General features: G+C 41.5%; 1 protein-coding gene across 4 annotated transcripts in view; it reads left to right on the top strand.

The window, feature by feature from the left end:
* Positions 1-23,257, top strand: part of PRMT7 (protein arginine methyltransferase 7) — an 843,610-nt gene that overhangs the window by 692,530 nt on the left and 127,823 nt on the right. For all 4 annotated transcript variants that reach the window (XM_044081516.1, XM_044081514.1, XM_044081513.1 and 1 more), the window contains one exon: positions 21,350-21,510. In XM_044081516.1, coding sequence (XP_043937451.1) covers positions 21,350-21,510 — 161 coding nt within the window. The remainder of the gene's footprint in view (positions 1-21,349; positions 21,511-23,257) is intronic.

Here is a 23,257-nt window from a genome sequence, read left to right as displayed (position 1 = left end):
ACAGTTATCCCACTCCACAAAGGTAGAGCCACAACGGACCCTGGGAACTATCACCCTATAAGCCTGACTAGCCTTGTCTGCAAGGCTATGGAACGCATCATCATGGAACTCAACAGAGACATTGGGAACCTCCAAACCTTGGACCCAACCCAGTTTGGCTTTGTTAAGGGCAGGTCATGCCTCCTAAACCTGGTGGAATTCTTTGAGATGCTTACCAAGGCATTAGATGAGGGAAAGGAGGTCCACACAGCCTATCTAGACCTCGCAAAGGCTTTCGACACCATTCCCCATTCTAGTATTATAGACAAGCTCACCAGCTTGAACATAAACCCCTACGTCACGAGATGGGTTGCAAACTGGCTCATGGATAGAACCCACATGGTGAGAGTTGCAGGCTCTACGTCCGACTCTAAACCGGTTACAAGTGACGTCCCCCAGGGCTCAATCCTAGGACCCCTCCTGTTTGGTATATACTTCTCCGAGGTACAGGCAAGCATAGGAGGACGATGGTTGACCAAGTTCGCAGACAACTGCAAACTAGGGGCCATAATTGATTCTCCGGCTGATACAGACACCCTTCAGATGGGTCTCACTGAGACGGATACCTGGTGTCAAAATCATGGCCTCAAGCTAAATGCCAAAAAGTGCATAGTCATCTCTTTTGGAAAAAACAAAATACCCGCGAACTACCACATAGGTGGTAGTCCCCTAAATACAGAAAATGTAATAAGTGATCTGGGGACCCAAGTAGATAGTAATCTCTCCTTTGATAATCATATTGCCAAGGTGGTTAGAAAATCCTTCTATGTGGCCCACCTAATCACAAAAGGGGTTATTGCGCCTCTCTACTCATCACTCATTAGACCCATCATAGAATATAACGCCCCATTTGGGATGTACCTTACAAGACACCTGCAACAGCTGGAAAGGCCACAAAAGTACCTCACCAAGAGGATTACTGGCCTCAAACAGATGCCCTATGCAGCCCGACTCAAGAAACTCCAGCTGTACTCAGTTGCATACCGCTTACTCAGAAGTGATCTCTGCCTGACATGCCATGTCCAACCCAGAATTGACGGACATGCTCCACCTAAAAAAAAACAAATCCCAGAGAGCCACACACTCTAGAGATATAAACCTCACCACAGTGATAAATAGGACATGCTGGAGGGATCCCAGAGACTTCCCATGCTTTGGAACAGGATTCCAATATACATCAGGCAGAGCCCCTCACTAACACTCTTCAAGAGAAACCTTGATGGGTGGATGGGAAACAGAAAATTTACCCAGGGGATCACTGCACTGGCTCTGCTGGACAGTGGCGCAGGGAACTGATGGCTCTGTTGGACAGAAGCACAGGGAACTAATCTAAGGGAGTGGCGAAAGCAAACACATTCTGGCTAGGCTTATAAATGCCCTTGGGCAGATAGCCTAGTACTTACCTATGAATCTAAACATCTGCTCCATACTTTAAGGTGCAACCTTGGCTAATTATATCTGAGGGACCAAGAGGGATTCCACAGAGTTTAGGTTGAGAGGACATTCCTACTATGCTGGTAGAGTGTAGACCAGGGTCTGGCCCTCCTAGGGTTTTTCATGAGTATGTCCTGCAGAAAAAGAAACAAAAACACAAGCGTATTTATTGTGCAGTTAAAAATCCCCAACATGAATGGCAGGATTTTATTCAGGGGTTGTTTAATTCTGTGATAACTTTAAAACCTCCTCAGGGGATCTATGTGCCTGCCCCTCCCTGAGCTTCTACTCCTGTTAAGAGACCTAGGAGTCATCCTTCTGAGGAGGATCTGGATTCAGGGGAAGAGTCCTTAGCAAACTCTTCTCAGAGCCTTTCCCCTTTGGACTGTGGGTCTGAGGAAGAGTATTCTATCAGTCCAGATTCTCCTTTAGAAGAACTCTTCTTTGGAGAGACTATTTTATGTATGATGGAATTTAAGCAGAATTGTTCTCAGGTTTCTAATAGACAGAAAAAGTTTTATGAACTTCTCCAGATGATGCCTTCCAAACCTTTTTGCTGTTCCTCAAGTTATGGCTGCTCTCCTGGATACCTTTGCAGCAGCTTATGTGACTCCCCTGATTATCAGCTTCCAGCTCCCAAGAAACCTGACAGAAGTTATAGGGTACCCAGTGATTGTAAATTTCTGTTTGAATGTCCTTCTGCTGATCCTTCTGTGATATCCATCTCCTCTGACAAACCATCTAAGCTGTCACCTTCTACTAAGTTACTTCCTTCAGACAAAGATAGTAGAGCCATGGAACAGCTGGGCAAAAAGGTTTATACTGCTGCCAACCTGGCTTTTAGTGCTATTAATTACCAGACTCATATGACTATATATATTTTAGCCCTTTCTTCTCAGGTTTCTCAAGTAGTTTCTGACCTTCTGGACTCTGAAGGGAAGACTTTAACCCCTTTCCTTCTTGGGTTCTACCTCTCAAGTTGCTCACCACTCCATTAAGTTCAATTCTGATGTTGCTTCACTGCATTTGGTTCTTTTCTGAGGCATTACTCCTGGCTCCATCTTCAGGCTTTACCTGATGACATTAAGGTCAAATTACTGGATGCTCCTCTAGATAATAAAAATCTTTTTGGCTTTACTGCTGCTGAGCATTTTAAATCCCTCTAGGATAAGGCAAGGCCTTGCAGCAGTTGAAACTGATTTTTGTTCCTCGTATCCCAAAGTTTCATATGCATTACCCTTCCAAATCTGCTTTTGTTCGCAGACTGTCATGCCTTGTACCTGAGGGTAAAAAGGGTTCTAGATGTGTACATCTAGCCAAGTCTACTCAGACACGTGTTTCTCGGAAACCTTCTTTTCAAGACAAACCAGATTTATTCCGACAGTTTGGTTCCCTTTTCCCTCGGCCAGGTTCTGTAGTCCCTTCTTTCCCGGTCCCTTCCAAATTGGTTAAGGGTCACTCAAGATTTTTGGTTCTGTCCATCAAACACCAAGGGTATTTCATGGTGTGGAAATCTCTTCCTCCCATTCTGGGCATTTCTAAACCTCCTTGGAAACAGCTTCTTTTCTTTCTAGAAGTGCTTCATGCTCTTTTTTGCTCCAGGGTGCCATTCAGGTTTTCCCCCAGCCTAGGAAGGGAAAGCTTTTAATTCCAGAATGTTTCTGGTCCCCAAGAAAGAGGGCACCTGGAGACCAGTTCTGGATCTTTATAAGCTCAACACCTTTCTAAAGGTCCCCTCTTTTTGGATGTTGTCCCTCCACACTTTGTTGCCTCTTTTTCTTCCTCATGCATTTCTGGTGTCTCTAGCTTTCAAGGATGCCTATCTTTTCATCCCCATCCATCCCCCTTTTTCAGGAAAGTTGTGCATTTCTTTGTTTATTCCTTGCATTTTCTCTGATTTGCTCTCTGCCCTTTCTACTGCCCCAAGGGTATTCATCAAATGCCTTGCTCCTGTCATTGCCCTTTTTCAGGATGAGAAGGGTTCAGATCTTTCCTTATTTGGGCAACCTGCTCATTCAGGCATTGTCCCTCTAGGTTCTGCTTCATGACTTCCAAGTTACTGTTTCCCTGCTGCAAAGTCTGGGGTTTACAATAAACTTTTAAAAATCAGACTTGGTTCCTTCTCAGGATCATGTTTTCCCTCAAGTTGCAGGATCCAGAGCATTCCCGTGCTAGCCTCCCTGCCTTTTCCCAAGGCTCTCTGTGATTGCTTTTTTTTCCAGTCTTTTAGAACCTCTGGCTTCAGGCATAGACAGGGACTTTCTCAGGGTCCTCAATTTTATGGTTTCCACCATTCATATGCTGCCTGTGGCCAGGCTCTATATGAGAGTTGTACCTCAGATCACTGTGGCTTCAACACTGCCATTCCTTGGATTTCCTAGTTCCCTTCCTTCCCCGTTTCAAGCTCAAGCTTCACTGGAGAATTCCATCAACTTTTTCTCAGCCTGGGGCTTCCTTTCCAACCTCCAGTCCCTCAAGAGCTCTTTTCAGATGCTTCAGATAGGGTTGGGCTTCCTTTGGTTCTATCAAGGTCCATGGTCTCTGGCCTCTTCATCAGAGGTCAGACCACATAAACATCAAGCAGATGAAAGCTCTCCTTCTATCTCTTCAGGCCTATCATACTCTGTCTCTTCCCAGCCCTATAAAAGTTTTCACGGACAGTATCGTAAATTATATCTTATGTCAACAAGCAAGGGGGGGATATGGTCTACCTTCTTTGCAGTCTTGCTTTTCAGGTCTGGGATCTAGTTGCAGTATCAAGAAACTCTTCAGGCTGTCTACATTTCCTCAGAGCAAAATATAGTGGCAAACAGAGCAGGTCCAGCACACATGCTCACAAATGAATACTTCACAGAGATGCATTTCTGGATGTTGTCGGTCAGTGGGGTATTCCTCAGGTACATCTTTTTGCCTCTTCTCTGAACAGAAAACTTTCTCTCTTCTGTTCCAGAGTCCCAACTCCTCTGCCTTGGAAAGTGGATGTTCTATCTTTTTTTTGGAAGGAGATGTTTCTGTACACCTTCCCTCTGCTTCTGAGGGTGCTGCACAAGATCAGGCAAGACTCCCCCAAAATCTTGCTGGTGACGCCCTTTTGGCCCAGACAGCATTGGTTCCCTCTCTTTTTTCTCACTTGGCCAGGGGTATTCACCATAAGTTACCTCACCAGGTGGACCTTCTCACACAAGACAAGGGGTCTCTTATCCATTCCCACCTGTCCAGTCTTCAGCTGACACTGTGGGTGGTAGGATTTTAATCCCTTTTGGGCACCTTTTTTATGAGGAAGTGCTTCAGATCCTGCAGGAGGCCAGGAAACCCACTACCAGGAAATCTTATTTTGTCCAAATGGAAGAGATTTTCTGTCTGGTGCTTCCCTTGTAAGCAGGATCCCCTTTCAGTGCAAATTCTTTTGGTTCTCTCTTATTTGTGTGATCTGCTCCATGCTGTGTTGGCATATTCTTCAGTTAAAAGCTCACCTGTCTGCAATTTCTGCTCGTCTGCCCTTAACTCCTCTGGCCTCTTGGTTTGAGGTGAAACAGTTTCTTAAATGGGACCTCCAAGATGGCTGCACCTTGCGTAATAGCTTAACTTTAGTCTCCCAGTGTGAAAACAGAAACTCCACAGAGAAGGCCAGTAGACTTTTGTGTATGAGTAAATTTCAGTAACTGGCTAGCAAGTGTTCTGCCTAGCTGGCAGGAAAAAAGAATTACAGAGCACCTGGAAACACTACAAAAAGTGAGGAAGAAACACTGACTGGGGAAAGGTCTGCAGCTGTTCAGCAGAAAACAATGCAACCTCCAGACATGACGTCTAATAACCTGCAGGAAGATGTAAGACCAACTGCACACAGACCTGGTTAAAATAAACAAAACACTGATGGCGTATATCAACACACAACAAAAGGTTGGACAAAAATGGAAGAAGCTTTAAACAGATATTCAGATGATGTGATAAAGCTGCAAAAATCAGAGGTTGAAATGAAGAAAAGGCTGGTTGAATGTGAGACTGCTCAGGAAAAGATGTTTAAAAAATAATACAATTAGAGGACAGAACACGTAGGGAAACCCTGAGATTTTCAGCTATACCAGGGGAGCTGGAAGGAACAGACTGCGTTAATTTTATGAAAGCACAAATAAGCAACTGGACTGGTATTCCACAGCAGGAGGAGTTAGTTGAAACGTCACATCATATATATGACCCAAAGCTGGCTATGAGAAAGCAACCTAGACCTTTAATAGTAAAGATGCAGTCCTACCAGCAAAAGGAGTTGATTCTGACAAAACTGTGGCAGAACAAAAAAAACTACTAATAGTAGGATACAACAGAGTGTTTGTGGAGAATGATTACACATTGTACACCAGGCAGAAGAGGAGTAAATTCATTCCACTATTCAGGAAATGTAGAGACACAGGTGTGAGATTCAAACTGCTGTATCCAGCTGTTTTCAAGGTATTCTTTCCTGGAGAGACAAAATCATTTTTTGATGAAGTACATGGTAAGGAGGAAATACAAAAGTTGGGAAGTGAGCTGTGAAACAGAAGGAGATTATGTTTGTTCTTCTGGTAATAAAGACCACAGAGAGACCGTACCTGTGAAACCTTTTCCACTGTTTCAATGGAAAATGTTGGAGAGAAGCATGAGAGTTGGTTGACTAGAAGAATCAAGAGTACTTTGGAAATGAAGCATAGGATTTGGAAGATGGAGATGAACAGTAATAAAACCAGTAACTTAATGTGAGATTATATTTGTGAAATATGACAGAACAAGAAAATCTGCAAATATTGGACTTTTTCAGAATTTATTGGAATTGTGGGGGACTCTGATGTATATGCATTACTTAATGTTATTAATGTGTGGAAAATGCTTTGGGGAGGAGAAGAAAAAGTTAACTGTAAGTAAAGACATTTTTTTCTTAATAGTACTATTTTTGTGGTGCATGGTTGTCTTTGCATGCTGTAAAGTAAAGTTTTCTCAGTTATTTTAAGTGTAACGGGGATTGTAAATAGGTGCTGCAGTTTTTTTTCTTTCCTTTCTTTCTCCATTCTCTCTCTTCTTGTTCAGTTGTAAGAAATGTAGGCACTGCAATGTTAGGAAAAAAAGCCTGAATAAAAGAGCATGACAAAAGGAGTAATGTGCTTTTTCTCATTCTTGCATGGGGGAATGCCTGGATTAAGAACCTTAGATTGATTTAGTAACAAGTTTTAAAAGCAAGCAAATAAATGAAAAGAATATTGAATATTATGAGGCTTTTTTCTAGCAAATGAGTGTATGCTTAGTAGCAGTTCTGTACCTGGCCCTCATGTCTCCATGGTAACAATCTGATAAAGAGAATGATTATCTGGTTCTCATGTCTCCACGGAGACAATCTGACAATGAGAAATTGGCTGTCTGGCTCTCATGTCTCCATGGAGACAATCTGATAATGAGAAATTGTCTGTCTGGCTCCCATGTCTCTATGGAGACAATCTGATAAAGAGAAGTTGGTTACAGTCTGGTGGAGAGTGATTGACTGGGGAAAAGAGAAGCTAGGCAATACTGTTGTCTGAAAGCATTCACAGGTTTTCCCAGCTGGGAGAGCTATAAAGCACTTAGTAGAAGCACATGCTGCACCATGTGTCTTAACCTGAAAGAAAGGTTGTCCATGCTAACTCAAGTCTGTGAGTGTGGCTGTCGGGTTGGAACATTTGTTCCCATTAGGAGGGTAAAACTTCAATATTTGACTATGTACTTAGTTTTGTGTTAGTATTAAATTAATAGGTTTTAGGGGGTATTGTTTTTTTTGAGGACTTTCAATAAAACAAAACATTTTGTAATATGTGACATAGGCTCAAATGGATATGACAAAAACAACTATATAAAAGTTCAACCTGCCAAACAGTGTATTCATGTAACATAAAAGCTGTAACTAGACAGTTAACAAAAAAGGTGTTATACATAAAAGGTGGGAATAATAACTTTTTAATACAGTGATGCTTTCTGTAATGTCTTTAGCCAGATAACTAAAAAAGCAAGAATAGCAAATGATATTAAATATGTTGAGTGCAAATAGCTATGCTACAGGAGGCACACTTGGAAAGAACTGAACATATGAATTTGATAAAGATTTTCAGGATGGTTGATCAGCAGAATATCTGGGAGAAAGGAAAAGAGGAATAGTGATATAAGAGGATAAAAAAGATGATGTTGGCAGATTTGTAATGCTGTGGGGCTACTGTCAGGGGAGGAAGGTTACACTGGTATGTATTTATATGCCACCTAATACTGCTATAATGGAGCTTAAAAAATTCTGGAAGAAATAATCGCCTGTAAGCAAGGAATATTTACTTGTAGGTGAGACTGGAATTTGAATTGCAACAGTGAATATGTGTCTGGGGGCCTAGAAGGGAAAGTTTAACACAGTATGGTAGGTTGTTTAAGAAATTTATGAAAATATTTGGCATGGAAGATGTGAATTCAGTAACAGGAGTTTGGAGTGAATTTACATACTATTCCCCAAGATATAAAAACTGGGCTAGGCTAGACAGAATTTACATTTCACAGGGACATGTTTATTTAATTGAAGGTCTTGATACACACCCAATAACTATTTCAGATCATGTGCCAATAATAACTAAAATAAAAACACAGGGTAATAGAATAGAAATGAGATACTAGTGCTTTCCCACCTATCTGTTGAAAAGAGAGGAATTTAAGGAATAGATAGTGGAGATTATTCAAGAGCTATTTGAGAGGATAGAAATACTTCTGAAAATATAGCTAGGGAGTGGGATAAAATTTAAGGTGGAGTTTAAAAATATGGTAGAAATAAAAGAAAGGGAGCTGTGGTTAAGAAGTAACAAGAATTATTTAGAAGGAATGACAAATGTTAAAGTATTGCAGACTAGGGGGAGTCTCCCAAAAGAAGAGGATCAACTGCAGAATGCTAGGCAGAAAATAAGGGATTAACTCGATAATCTACACACGTTTATAAAGATTGCTGTTAAGTAACTTTTTTGATAATAACACTAGAGCACAAAAACGTTTGGCACAAAGACTCAGGCAACAGAAAGTGGAAAGGGCTGTCATCAAGCTTAGGGAGCCTTTAACAAGGAAGTTAACAAGATCCTGTAGAGGTATTAGAAATATTTCGGAAATTCTATGAAAGTCTATATAAAGCAGAGAAATGTGGAAATCAAGAAAGGATACAAATGGAAATGCTTACAGAAGAATTAAATATGCTAAAATTTACTGTTACCAAAGAACAAGAAAATTATGTCAATAAGCATATTAGTACTAAAGCAGGAATATATAAATTTAATGATTTGTCATTTTTGTAATCACATTTTTACTGAAGTTTTGTTAATAAACAAGATTTTGTTATTAATACTTATGGCACATGCAATATTAAGAATCTTATATGCACAGCATTCTGCATAAAATGCAATGCTTTCTTTATTGGAACGACAAATATAAAGTTAAAAGAGTGCATCTGTGATCATCTCTCTAAAATGTGCTGCTAATGCCTTATATAAACACATTAAAGAACGTAGCACACAATCTTTTAAGTTTTTAATATTGCAAACTATTAATGAGAATATTAGATGGGTGATTTATTGAATGAAATGGAAAAGCAAGAAAAGAGATGGATAGCTCACTTTAGAGCACATATCCTCCAGGGCTTAATGAAATTTTTACAGTGAAAACAGTTTTAAAAGATGTAAGAAATAAAATTAGATGACTGTTACTTAAATGTTGGGTTTTTATGTCACATTGTTTTGATTGTTTATTGTCTATACTATTGAAATGCTGTAATATACTGTTTGGTCATTTGCCTGAAGAAGCCTTGTAAGGTGAAAGTTTTTACTTGCACAGTTTATTCAGTAAACATATGCAATTACTAGTCTCTTTGGTCATTGTGTTGCTAGAATACTTTCTAATTTTATGTCAACTAGACACACACCTTAGTTCAAAGAGCTTTTCTTCCACAAGAAAAAATAGATCTTTATTTAGATATGTTTTAATGTTTTCCACACAAACTTATGTCACTGTGAAGGGAATACCTCAGTATTTGGGGTTTCATGGCATCTGTTCTCATGATACCACTAGCAAGACTCCACATGAGAAAGATACAGTGGTATCTGAAATCTCTTTGGTCTCAGCATCAGCACCCTTTATCTTTTCAAATCCGATTGCTGGAGGTTGTTAGAAAAGAAATATTTTGGTGGAGACAACAGATATCCTTAAGTTCAGATCTCACCTTCTCCTTCCCTGCACCAAAGCAGTCAGTCACCTCAGCACTTTGGACTTCACTTGGGGAGCATTTTCAGGAGGGATAAAAGTACAGGGATGTGGGACAAATGCACACAAATATCTAGGAGATGCACTCAACTCTTTAAACCATCTTTGGCCCTTGGGAACTCTTCAAAGTGGTTTCAGACAGTAACACAGTTATGTGGTGCATCAAGCAAGGGGGAACCAGGTCAGACCTTTGCAGGCTAGCCATGTTAGCTTGAGATACAGTTTGAAAACAGTCTCATTCTACAGGCATCCTACGTGTCACACAAGCTGAACAAGACCAGGGCAGACCCTCAAGAATGGAAACTTGATCAGGGGTCTTCTAATATTTGATCCATCTGTGGGAGTTCTCAAATATACCTTTTTGTCTCCTCTTTGAACAATCAACTGGCAATATTCTATTCCAGGACTCTATTCAAGAAGGCCTGGAAGACAGATGCCTCCTCTTTATTTAGACAGCAATGTTCCTGTATGCGTTTCCACCCTTTCCACTAATATCCAGGGTACTTCTGAAGATTCAGAAGGAGTTCCCCAAGATCATTGTTGTGTCTTCCTTCTGACCTAGGCAACTGTGGTTCTCCCTTCTTTCAGAAGTAGAGAATGTAACAGTTGCTTTGAACCAGCTAACCTGGCTGACTTGAAGTTCTTAACATGGGTTGTTTGTTTCTGATAACTTGTTGTAATTAAACTCTTTTTTTTTCTAGAAGCTCCTTTAGCTGTTTAAAAATTTTATTTAAAGGCTCACGGCTGCTTTTCAGCTGTGAGAAACATTTCTGCAGTTTGTTCCAAGTAGTGGGGATATTTGCAGCATTTCCATATTCAGGCTTGTATTTGAGCCTAGTGTTTGTGGAGGCTGAGTGTCTGAGCACATATTCAGGGACATCTTGGTTTAGCCAAAGCCATCAGGCATTTCAGTGAGAGAGAATTGTTTGAGGACATTGGCTGACTGAGGTCACCTGGACTACAGCTTAGACTAAGCACCTCATTGGTTCTTTTGAGATTTTTTTCTTAAAAGCTGTCTCAGGTTTCAACTTTCTGTTACCTAAGAAGTTCAGTTGTGAGTGTTCTGCCATTTCACACTGAGCTGATCGAAGGAAAGACACTGAGGAAACTCGGAGCTATAATATATAACATTAAGTATCCTGTTTTTTGTTTATTTTGTTCTTTATTTCTTTGTTATTTATAGCACTTTGTGTACTGTGTATTTTTCTAGCTAGTTTCACTGTGTGTGAGGTATTAACTGAAAATTGCCCACTTTTATTAAGCATCTGTTGGGTTGTTTGTTTCTAATAACTTGTTGCAGTTAAACTCTTTTTTCTAGAGGCTCCTTTAGCTGTTTAAAACTTTCATTTAAAGGCTCACTGCTGCTTTTCAGCTGTGAGAAACATTTCTGCAGTTTTTCCCACCCTCCCTCACTGTTGGTATAGTGTTTTTATAGTTGGTGGCTTTGCAGTTGCCCGCTCCTAGTGTAAATTTGATCTGGGACCCTCCTCCCAGTCTAGCGTCATTACCTCATTCTACCCAGTACAGGGAAAACATTTGAGAAGGCCAATCAGCTTAGTTTCTGCTACTCCTTTCTCTCTTTCCACTTAATTTTTTTTATCTGCTTTTACTGTATTTGTGTTTCTTCCTACTTGATTTTGCTTTTGTGTCATCTTAAAAGTACTCAATTGTATTTATTACTGCTTGGTGTAACTCATTCTAAGCCTTTTAGTTTAAGCACTTGGGCTTCAGACCAGTTGTTTTACATTAAGAAGGTTTGTGGTCTGCACTGTAGTGGCAGAACAGGTAGCTTACATCCTTCTAAGTTGGGAACTGCTGATTGAGGGCTCAGTGTCTGTAATTCTAAAAGTGTATTAATTCTGGTTTAAGCACTTGGGCTTCAGGCCAGTTATTTTACATTAAGAGGGTTCATGGTCTGCACTCTTGTGGGAGGAGAGGCTGGACTCTGCCCTTCTGAGCTGGGAATTTCTGGTTAAAGGCTTATAGTGCCTGCATATTTGAACTGCTTCTTACTGAAATTGGTACACCTTGTTTGCTGTAGCATAGACTAGATCCAGGCCTGCTGAATCTAGCTTTGTTTGTATGCTTGTTTGCTTGTTATTTCCCTGAAATGGTAATTCCACCTAAAACGCAGCTTTTCAGTGCTTCTGTGGATCCCTAGTGATATCTGCATTGCTTACTGTACTTATTTCCTTGTTTCACTTGAAAGAAAGTTACTGTTTGTCATTTTTGCATTTAAGTTACCTGTAACACATTGCATTTAAGTTACCTTGCACTAGCTCACTAAGTCAGCATTAAAAAATTAAAAGCACTACACCCTCACAAACTCCCCTTGAGTACCTTGTTCCTCATTGGCCCTTTTTTCAATTATAAAGGAATTCCCAATACTATTCTAGCATGTCCAAAGGTCAGTTGTCAATCTCCTCTCCAGTCCAGCTGGTGAATCTGGGAATCTTGAGGCAATGTTACAACTGCCTCATGTACACAGACAACCCTCTCCTCCTCCCAACAAATTCCAACACATGTGAGAAATGCAACCATATAGCCAAACTGGAGGCTAAGCTCTCTCAACTCAGTACTGGCGTAACCAGTCAGGAGGAGAAGGAAACCACACTCACTACAATTCCAGTCTCACATAGATCTACCACGACAGCAAACCAAACACATAAACACACAAAAACATACTCAGAGGCTCTAAATAAAAATCTGCCTAAGCAGCAGAGACCTCCAAAGCAGACACCCAAGCAACCGCTACCCCAAAACAAAACACATGCAACACATAGCTCACAAAGCCAGTGTGCCAAACAGTCACAGCCCTTAAGGCTAAACAACACACCTGATACGCTTGTAATAGGTGACTCTATCGTCAGGCACACTAACGTCCCGCTCACCAGGCTGAACAAGGAGAAGGTCACGGTGAGCTGCCTGTCGGGTGCTAGGATCCGCCACATAACACAAGCACTCAGGTCACTCCAAGGCAAATACAAATATGACTCAGTCATTGTCCATGCTGGTGTGAATGACCTGAGACGTACCTCCCTGGACTACATGGAAAGAGACATAGAGGAGCTCTCTGAGCATGTAGCCCAGGCTGGTATGACCCTGACCTTGAGTAGCATCTTACCCTCACCAAGAATGATGCCACAATATGAAGACAAGATGATCAATTTCAACAATTGACTTAAGTATTGGTGTCATGCAAAGGGGATCCAATGCCTGTCAGCCTGGGATGACATGCTCGACAAGCCACGATGCTTCGCTAGGGACGGCTTGCACCTGTCACCCCTGGGCTTTCGGATATTGGCAAAGGCTCTTGCTACCCCCATAGTGCCTTTTTTAGGCAAGGCTCAAAAGACAAACCCACCTCCATAGGTATCACAAGGGATAAGAATCTAAGAGTAATGCTACTCAATGCCAGAAGTCTAAACCTCAAGATGCACGCACTCGAAACTCTCCTTAGCATGGAGAACATCGATATCTGTGCAGAAACAGAAACCTGGTTCAAGGCTCCCAAGAGCACCCCAGCACTAAGAGGTTATACCTCATACCATGCTTTTTGGCCCCAAAACTTGGACCGAACCACAAAAGGAGGGGGGGAGTATCAATATTCGTCAAAGATACCCACACCTCCAGGTTGGTGGCGCAGCACGAAGCATCAGAGACTATCCATGTGCAACTAACAGTGGGTAAAACTCCTTCCAGTTTATAGCCTGCTACAGACCACCCTCCCAACCCAGGAACCTCACTCGGCCTTCCTGAGAACACTGGAAAATATGAAGGTCTCTCCAAACACCATTATATTGGGCGACTTCAACTGCTCAAACATAGACTGGGAGCATTACTCTAGCTCCAAAACCCTAGCCCAAAGGTTCCTAGAATTTATAAACTCAAATGCTATGGAACAACTTGTTACCACTCCCACAAGAGGGGAAAACATACTGGACCTGATCATCACCAACATGGGGACTCTCTGCTCCAGACCAGAAGTGCATCTCTCACTGGTAAGATCAGATCATAAACTAATCTCACTGGATATTCATATCCCGACCCCACCCCCTGCCCAGAAAACCACAGTGAAAAACTTCTCTAAAGCAAATTTCACACTCCTCAAAACTGAGGTGGAATCCCTCAAAGCCCCTGAGCCTGTGGAAAATACGGCCCAGACCGCAGAATACTTTATAAATGCATTCTATGAACACCTTCAGGAATGCATAGATCATGCAATCCCAAATAAAACCAAGACCCAATTCTCCAACGGCAAATATCCTGTCTGGTGGACCCCAGCCATAAACAAACTATACAATAGAAGGAGGAAGCTACTACATGATAGAGCAAAATCCCAAAAAAGGAAGGCATCTCTGATCAGTATTAGCAAAAAACTACGGGCACTCATAAAATCGTCTAAGGCCAGCTTCAAGAGAAAAATTGCACAGGACACTAAGGATAATCACAAGGCTTTCTTTAGTTATGTTAGGAACCTGTGTGGAAATTCCCAGATATGCTCAGAATTAGTCCAAAATGGCAAAAAATACACCGAACCCACAGACATTGCCAACATCCTAGCTGACAGGTTCAGCGCAAACTCCCCCCCCCCCCACCAAAAGGGCAAGTATCTATCCCAGCAGAGTGCTGCCCCCCTGACATCTCAGATGCTCAGGTAAGAGCCGCCCTCTCCAAAGCAAAAAAACACAGCATCAATGGGACCAGACGGTGTCCCGGGCTGCGTCCTACATGAACTCCAAGAAGAGCTAAACCCAAACATAAACTATTGTTCAATCTCAGCCTTACTACAGGATGTGTACCCAAAGAGTGCCGTACAGCAACAGTGGTCCCTATCCACAAAGGTGGTGCCTCAACGGATCCTGGAAACTATCGCCCCATAAGCCTGACTAGCTTGGTCTGCAAAGCTATGGAAAGGATCATCATGGACCTCATAAATAAAGATATTGGGGACCTACAGATACTGGATCCTACTCAGTTTGGCTATGTTAAGGGCAGATCCTGCCTCTTAAACCTGGTTGATTTCTTTGAAACAGTCACCAAGGCCATTGACGAGGGGAAGGTGGTCCACACAGCCTACCTGGACCTCGCAAAAGCCTTCAATACAATACCCCACTCTGGCATTATAGATAAGCTCACCAGCTTAAATATAAACCCCTATGTCACTAGATGGGTTGCAAACTGGCTCAAGGACAGAACCCACATGGTTAGAATTGCTGGAGCCATGTCCGACTCCAAACCAGTTACAAGTGGCATCCCACAAGGCTCAGTCCTGGGACCTCTCTTGTTCGGTATATATTTCTCGGAGGTACAGGCCAACATGGAAGGACTGTGGCTGACTAAGTTCGCAGATGACTGCAAACTGGGCGCCATAATCGACTCTCCAGCCGACACAAGCATCCTCCAAAAGGGCCTCATAGAAACAGACAACTGGTGCCAGAGCCATGGCCTCAAGCTAAACGCCAAAAAGTGTATAGTCATCCTCTTTGGCAAAAACAAAGTGCCCACAAATTACCACATAGGTGGTAATCCATTAAGTACAGAAGAAGCAATTAGGGACCTGGGGACCCAAGTTGATAGCAATCTGTCATTTGACAACCACGTGGCCAATGTGGTTAGAAGAACATTTTATATAGCCCACCTAATCATGAAGGGATTCACATCTTGATCAGGGGAGGTCATCGTGCCTCTTTACTCATCCCTCATCAGGCCCATAATTGAGTACAGTGCCCCTTTTGGGATGTACCTTACCCAGACACCTGCAGCAACTGGAAAGACCCCAAAAGGACCTCACCAAGAGGATCAAAGGGCTCAAACAGATGCCATATGCTGCCCGGTTAAAGAAACTCCAGCTCTACTCAGTGGCATACCGCCTGCTCAGAGGCGATCTGTGCCTGACGTATAAAGCCATGTCCAAGCCGGAATTAATGGACATGCTGCACCTCAGAAAATCCAAATCCCATCGAGCTACGCGCTCAAGATACTTGAACCTTAGCACTGAAATAAATAGGACATGCTGGAGGGACAGATTCATAACCCAGAAGGCTCCCTTCACTCTGGAATAAAATCCCAGTCCAGGTTAGGCAGAGTCCCTCATTGACTCGCTTCAAGAGGAATCTTGATGAGTGGATGGGAGATCGTAGGTTTACCTCGGGTATCACTTCTGTGTCACTGTTAGACAGAGGCACAGTATACTAAACTCGAAAAAGGGCATAGCAAAATTAATTTAAAATGGGTGGCGAAAGCCAAACACACTCTGGCTAGGCTTATAAATGCCCTAGGGCAGATAGCCTAGTATGAACCTATGAAAGTAGTTTTACTGATTGCTCTGACGTCTGCAAGAAGGGTGTCTGTGTTTCAAGCTCTTAAGGTGAGTCATCTCGGTCTCATTTTCCATAGGGGTAGGGTTTCTTTGTGAATTAATCCTTCCTTTATGCGTAAAGTGATATCCAAGTTTACTTTAAGCCAGACTATCCATCTCCCATTTTTCTTTTCTGAATCTAAAACTGAGGGAGAAAGGGTACTCCATATCTTGCAGATCCACAGACAACTTGGGTACTAACTTGACAGAATTATATCTCCCAATCGTCAGATCAATTGTTTTTCTTGTGAAGGTGAGACGAAGGGACAACCTATGTCAAAACAGACTATTTCCAAATGGTTGTCTGAGACTATTACCTTTTGTTATACTTAACTATAGCAAATCTGTTAGACAGGGTCAACGCCATCTCTACCAGGGCCTTGGCTTTATCTATAGCTTTTTGGAAAAGGTTAGATTTGAAAAATGTTCTAGAACCTTCTACTTGGTCCTCTGTACATACTTTTACAAAGCACTGTACGCTTGATTCCTTGTCTAGGTCAAAGTTTTGCTGGAACCATTCTCTAGGGGTTCCTGGGCTCTTCTTCCATCTCCCAAATGTTCACCTGTCTGGAATAAAAGAAGTTTTTTGCTGCATTATCGTGGTGGTCTTCATTCTGGTTCAACTTTTATCTCCCAAATGTAGTTAGCTAGGGTGTCTACCTATATGGTAAAGGCTACTGCAGCAATGACCAACATGATAGTATGGTTGTGTAAGCTGAACTTAGCATAACAGTAGATGTTCGAATGATCAGTGCTACAGTACCCACGCCCTCCATCCATTCCCCTTGTTTTTGGTGAGTTCATAGGTTGGTACTAGGCTATCAACCCTAGGGCCTATACAAGCCTAGCCATAACAATTCCCTGGCTATTTCTTCCCACACTATTTACTTCCCTGGACCCCTGTCTAGCAGGGCAACTGACGTGATCCCCGGGGTGAATTTCCTTTCTCCCATCCAATCGTCAAGGTTCCTTTTGAAGATGACCAAAGAGGCACTCTGCTTGACATGTATCGGCAATCTATTCCAGAGTCTGCTGAGTCTCTGGGTCAGGAATCTATCCCTCCAGCATGTTTTATTTATTGTGATGACAAGGTTTAGATCCCTGGAGCGTGTGGCTCTGAGGGATTGGGATTTCTTTAAGTGTAGCATGTCCAACAGCTCTGGGTTTGACATGGCCTTGTATGTTAAGCAGAGATCGCCTCTGAGTAGACAGTATGCGACAGAGTATAGCTGGAGTTTTTTAAGGCGGTCAGCATAGGGCATCTGCCTTAGGCCTGTGATTCTTTTAGTGAGTATCCACATCATTTGGGGATTCAGTAATGGCTCCCAGTTTGCAGTCATCTGCGAACTTTGTTATCCAGAGTCCCTTAGTGTTGGCCTGTACTTCAGAGAAGTAGATGCCAAACAAGAGCGGTCCCAGTACTGAACCCTGAGGTACTCCACTTGTCACTTGTCTGGAGCTGGATTTGGAGTCGGCTACTTTTACAGTGTGGGTTCTATCAGTAAGCCAGTTAGCAACCCATTGGGTGACGTAGGGATTAATGCCCGGCTTAGTAAGTTTATCTATGATTCCAGAGTGGGGGGATGGTGTCAAAGGCCTTGGCAAGGTCTAGATAGGCTGTGTGGACCACCTTACCCTTGTCCATGGCTCTGGAGACTGATTCGAAGAAGTCAGTCATGTTCAGGAGACAAGATCGGCCCTTTACGAACCCAAACTGGGTGGGGTCCAGTGTTTGAAGGTTGCCAGTGTCTTTGTTTATAAGTTCCATGATAATACGCTCCATGGCCTTGCAGATAAGGCTTGTCAGACTGATGGACGGTAGTTTCCGGGATCCAAGGTGGACCCCCCCCCCCCTTGTGGAGTGGGATAACTGTAGCTCTGCGCCACTCAGTGGGCATGAAACCTGAGGTGAGGCTATGATTAAACATGACACTTAGGTGAGGTGCCAGTTCATATTGTAGTTCATGTAGTACACAGCCCGGGATGTCATCTGGTCCCATGGATGCTGTATTCTTAGCTTTGGAGAGTGCGTCTTTTACCTGTGTGGCCATTATTACCGGAATTTGGCAATCTTCCGGTATTGAGATGGGCCATTTAGGGGGTGAGAGGGGGTGAAGTTGGCACTGAATCGATCTGCCAGGATATTGGCAATATCCTTGGGATCAGTATATTTAATGCCATTCTGTTTTAGCTCAGAGCAGATCTGAGCATTGCCATTTAGATTCTTGACGTAGTTATAGAATGCCTTGTGGTTGTCTTTGGAATCTTTGGCAATTTTATTTTCGTAACTAGCTTTGGAGGATTTTGAGGGATCTCATTTTCTTACTGAGGCTGGTAAGAAAGTTTTTTGCATCCTCGGATTTTCCTCTTTTCTGCAACAGTTTCTTCCTTTTGTTGTAAAGTTTGTTTATGGAAGGGGACCACCAGATTGGCTTCCTTTTTTTTGGATGAGAGCATCTTGGTTCTATTTGGGATGCCACGATTTATGCATGAGTGGATGTGCTCGTACAGTGCCTTAGTGTAGGATTCAGCAGTTGAACTTTCATTTCCCGTCTGCATGGGTGTCATGAAGTTTGTCACTTCTGACTTGAGTAGCATGAAGTTGGCTTTGGAGAAGTTTTTTATGGAGGTTTCCTTACTTATGCCAGGGTGTGGATGTGTATGTTTTTCTCGTAGCATAGGCCTTTTAGGGCTTAGCCTCCAACTCTCGACTGGCAGGAAAGCTCTGAAAAGCTTCGCGTCCAGACTTGTCTTTTAGTCAGCTCAGTTCAACTGCTTGACAGTCTGGGTGCATGGAAGGTGCCTTGAAGCTTGGGAAGCTGGCCGGTCATTGTATCCTTGGCAGTATATAACCCACATAAGCTAAGGCTAATGCAACGATCATTCAAAAACATATAGTTATGGCAAGTTCAACTTACAGAGCTGTACTTTATCCTGGTAACAGAGACTTTCATCTAACCCTGTTGTCTGTCAGGCATCCTATTACAAAATAAATTTGGGTTGTTGCTTCAGACAATTCCTTGTTGTTTGTGAATTTGTACTCAAAGCCACTGTTTTTTTTTTTCCATTTTCCACAAAAATCTTGCAAAATTCTAAACATAGTAATAAGTACAAAAACAAATGAATACATAGAATCTGTCATTTTAGACTAGGTTACTCTTCCAAGAAAACTTGAATTTCTCTTACCAGTTTCTTAACTTACTCTTCTGTTTTTATAGTGTGCTTTCTGTCTCTTAACAGACCTACACAAATCTGTTTTTGATCTGTTTTTATAAATCACAAAAGTTGCAGACTTAATAACTGTGTTGACTGGAAACCTGAGTAACACATGGAATTTCAGCTAATGAAAATGAGTCTTCATTATTTCAGTAAACGTAGATCAGTGGCTTTATCCATAATGAACAGTTTTAATACAGACTCATCTACCATGCTGTGCACCGTAGGTATAAGAATAATACATAATCTCGTATGCCACAGTTTTACGGCTGGAGTTCATACATGTTGGAGAAATTCATTGTAGCACAACCATTTTTGTATAAGAGTGATCAGTTTGCTGCAGCTTTAAATTGGAAGAGGCACAAATGAATCAGGCACAACATGTTACGTGACTTACCATTTTTATATATAATTGCACATGTATTTCCTTCAGAGATGTCTTCATGTTAAAAATAAATAAAAGAATGCTTGTATCAGCAATTAACACTACCGACTGATAAATTGTGTAATATCAATAAATCATATATTTACTGAATTCTTATATTAATTAGATATGTTTATACCCATAACTATTACAGCCATCAGATGGACATGAAAGTAACAGCATTAATATACTATTTATTTAATGTCTTTTCTATTTCTTTTGAGTCCAGTTATTTGGTATATGGATATTATTATCTGAGTCGCAACAAATTATTATATACTTTAGTAGCCGAAACAAAAATAACTCTGCGAAGTTGTGCTCTAGTGTTACAGATATCCTGGAGGCTCAGACTACTTTTCAGAATTTCTTCTAATTAGATGCAAAGTACAAAATCTTCAGTTAATTATCTGATAATTGCCCTAATGTCAAAACTATGAAAAGCCACCTGTGTAAGTTGTGGTACGGACTGATCCAGCTTGCAACCTCCCAAGTGGTGATCCCTGGTTTTCCTGAACTATTTTCTTACCTTAAATCAGCTTTTATTATTTGATTTTTTTTCCAGCTGAGTTACTTTAAAGATCTAACATGTCAAAAAATAGTAACAAGCAGTAAAAACAAAAGCAGGAAAAAAAACAGATAACTGTAAGGATAAGGAAAAGATAAAAAAATTCTCTAGAGACCTTGATCTTGGTGTCGGTCCTTTTTATTGTCAGTCTTTCAGACAGGATGGAAAGCACTACCAAGTGAGTCAACACTGGAAAAGTTGCTACTTATATGCACAGATTTCAGTCGGAGGGAGTGGAATTACATATGTGTCTGTCTCTGATTGGTTCCTGCAGGGAGCTGGAGATCAACCATGTCTTTTCAGTGGGTGTGACCACAAGGTGGGCTGATCTGATATTTTAATAAGGTATCATTCCAGAGGGAAGATACCAGTCACGTCATACTTATATATGTAAAACACCTCTGCCTGGTCATCTCAAGGTGTTATCCATTGGTGATTCAATTCAGGGGTACTATTTGACACTGGTGAAAGTACATGTTGGAATGAAAAAGGGGTGTACAGTTGGATTCTGCAGCACTGTCGCCCAGTGCTTCATCAGATCCATCCTGTATGAGTCCTTATGTATCACATAAGATCAACATAAGAAAAAGTAGAAATAGCTTGATGGACATAAATAGTGCCAATGGGAGAATTAAATGCGAGCAGAAAAAGCATCTTGGTGGAACTTCATATCTCTGTTGTGGGAGCGTGATCATGAATAAATATATTATTACTAGATATTAAAAATTATACCTAACCCCATTCTACTTTAAAAAAATTACCCTAATGGCAACATTTCATGCCCCCAGATAGACTGCTTTTACAAAGAAAGAGGTAAACAATTGCTTGCCTGCAAGTGCAGTTTACAGATGAAACTGTAATATGGAAAACCCTGATTCAAAACTGTTTGTTGGCTGATTACTTCTTATCATAAGCACTGGGGGGGGGCTGTATTAATTCTTATCATAACCACTGATGGGGGACTGCAGCACCCCCTCTAAATCCACATATTTTAGTTGTATTCTAAAGTAACTCTGTTTTTCTTCTGTCCTTTCAGAAAGCCATTGATTATAGGGAGTCACATGAAGCAGAGCCCCACCCTCTTTGGGAATACCCCTGTAAGGCGCTCTCAGAACCAAAGAAAGTCATGACATTTGACTTTCAAAAGACAGTGCCAGAGAAGGCCATTCAAACCAGTGGAGCCCTCACTTTGATAAGGTAAGTTAGATCTGCATTTGCAAAGGTATTAGATTTTGATTGTAAAGTACTGTAACTTCTGAAAAGGAATGCTACACATCCAACAAGTAATGGTGTACATAACTGATTTCTGCTACTGTTATATTGACTGAACCGTCCATTTACGAGAGTATCACTTTCCAAATAAAGTATTTTGCACTTGTAAAAGTGTAAAAGGGAAATCTACATGTGATAGAATGTAAATCTCCAGTAAGCATAATGCCTGAGACAGGTTCCCCTGAAGCAGCAGCTTCCAGAATGATTTAATTTTGTTTTGTCTGTATTCCATGGATTACAGTTGTGGGAGCTGTGTTTTACCCTTAACACGTTTTCTCCGCTAGAATATGCTCTCCCTCTGATTCCTGCAGCCTCTAAAAGAGATGTATGCACCAAACAAACCATCTCAGATGTCATTTGCAACCTCATCACTCTCTCCCCAAGAAATGAACACCACTGCAAAACTGTTGAAAAGCTAACTGGCTACCTGTGAAACAGCATGCAGATTTTCTGCTTGCGTTTCAGCTGTTTAAACATATCAAGAATGAGGCCTTCCCCACCACTAGCTTCCAGGCTATTCAGAGAGGCACCAGCATACAATGTTAGAAATATTAACCACTCAGATCCTCTCCTCCAAGCTGCTCAAACAAGGCTTTACTGTGCAGGTATTGCTTTCTTGGTCCTTGGTCCTTGGTCCCTGGTCCCATACTGTGTGAATCTCTCCCTTCTTTCCTTAAAGATCATTCCTCTTGCATCATTTTTCAATCAGGACTAAAATCACAACTGCTTTCTCTCTCTATGGTCATATAATGTAATCTCTTCCTAACCTATGTACAGCTACATAGCTTGCTCTGACTGTATTTTCCATTGTGATTTTTTAAACATGCTAACTCAGATATCCACTCAGTGTTTCATGCATGTATATATTGTGTTTTTTCAGTTAATTTGTAGGTAATGTCTTGTATCTATTGTCTTACCCTCAAGCCAACTCTTATACTCACTTTGTATATAATGCATGTATGTAGTGAATTTTGTCATTCACGCTGTATATTAATGTCATGTTTCTACTGTGTTTACCCTAAGCAGAGACTGAAATAGGTCCAAATGGATATGTTCTTTACCCTGGTTAACAAATTCAAAATAAAATAAGTAAAAGTTGTGTGACTGGAGTTAGACCATATAAATAAGGGGTGTTAAAGTTCCCCACATTAGGGGTACGGGGGGGTCTCTCCCAAATGCAAAAAAAAAAAAAAAAAGTTTAGTGATTTTTTTTTTTTTTTTCCTAAACAACTTGTGGATGTACATTTTTTTCTAAAATATCTAATATTGCTGTACAGACGTTCTTCGTGTTTCACTGTTGCAGTCATTACATTTGGGTAGTCTGCTGGCAGGTTGCCCTCAGTTGGCCTGATTAACAATGTCTTGGGTCCTGCGTCGGTTGCTGTCCCTTCTTCCGTGACGTCAGTTCGTCAGGGGTATAAAACATGCAGCTGACGCCATTAAGTCAGTCTTTCTTGCAGTGCGGTGCCCGAAGCAGAAGCAGTTCGCAAGTGCCGGTCGGCCGACTCCTGAAATTTTCATTTTCGAGTTTCCGAACCGAAGTCTTCAACTTAAAACTAAGTACCCCATTGGGGAAACTTTTCTTGCTCCTTACCGATGTCAGTAAAAGTTAATAATTGCATTACTTGTGGAAAGCAAATACCTCATAAAGATTTTCATTCATACTGTATTC

Source organism: Protopterus annectens, chromosome 8.part0, assembly GCF_019279795.1.
Source record: "Protopterus annectens isolate FY-2018-M chromosome 8.part0, PAN1.0, whole genome shotgun sequence".
NCBI classification, from domain to species: Eukaryota; Metazoa; Chordata; order Ceratodontiformes; family Protopteridae; genus Protopterus; species Protopterus annectens.
Note: the sequence above shows the minus strand (reverse complement) of the source record. Positions and strands in the feature narration are given on the sequence as shown.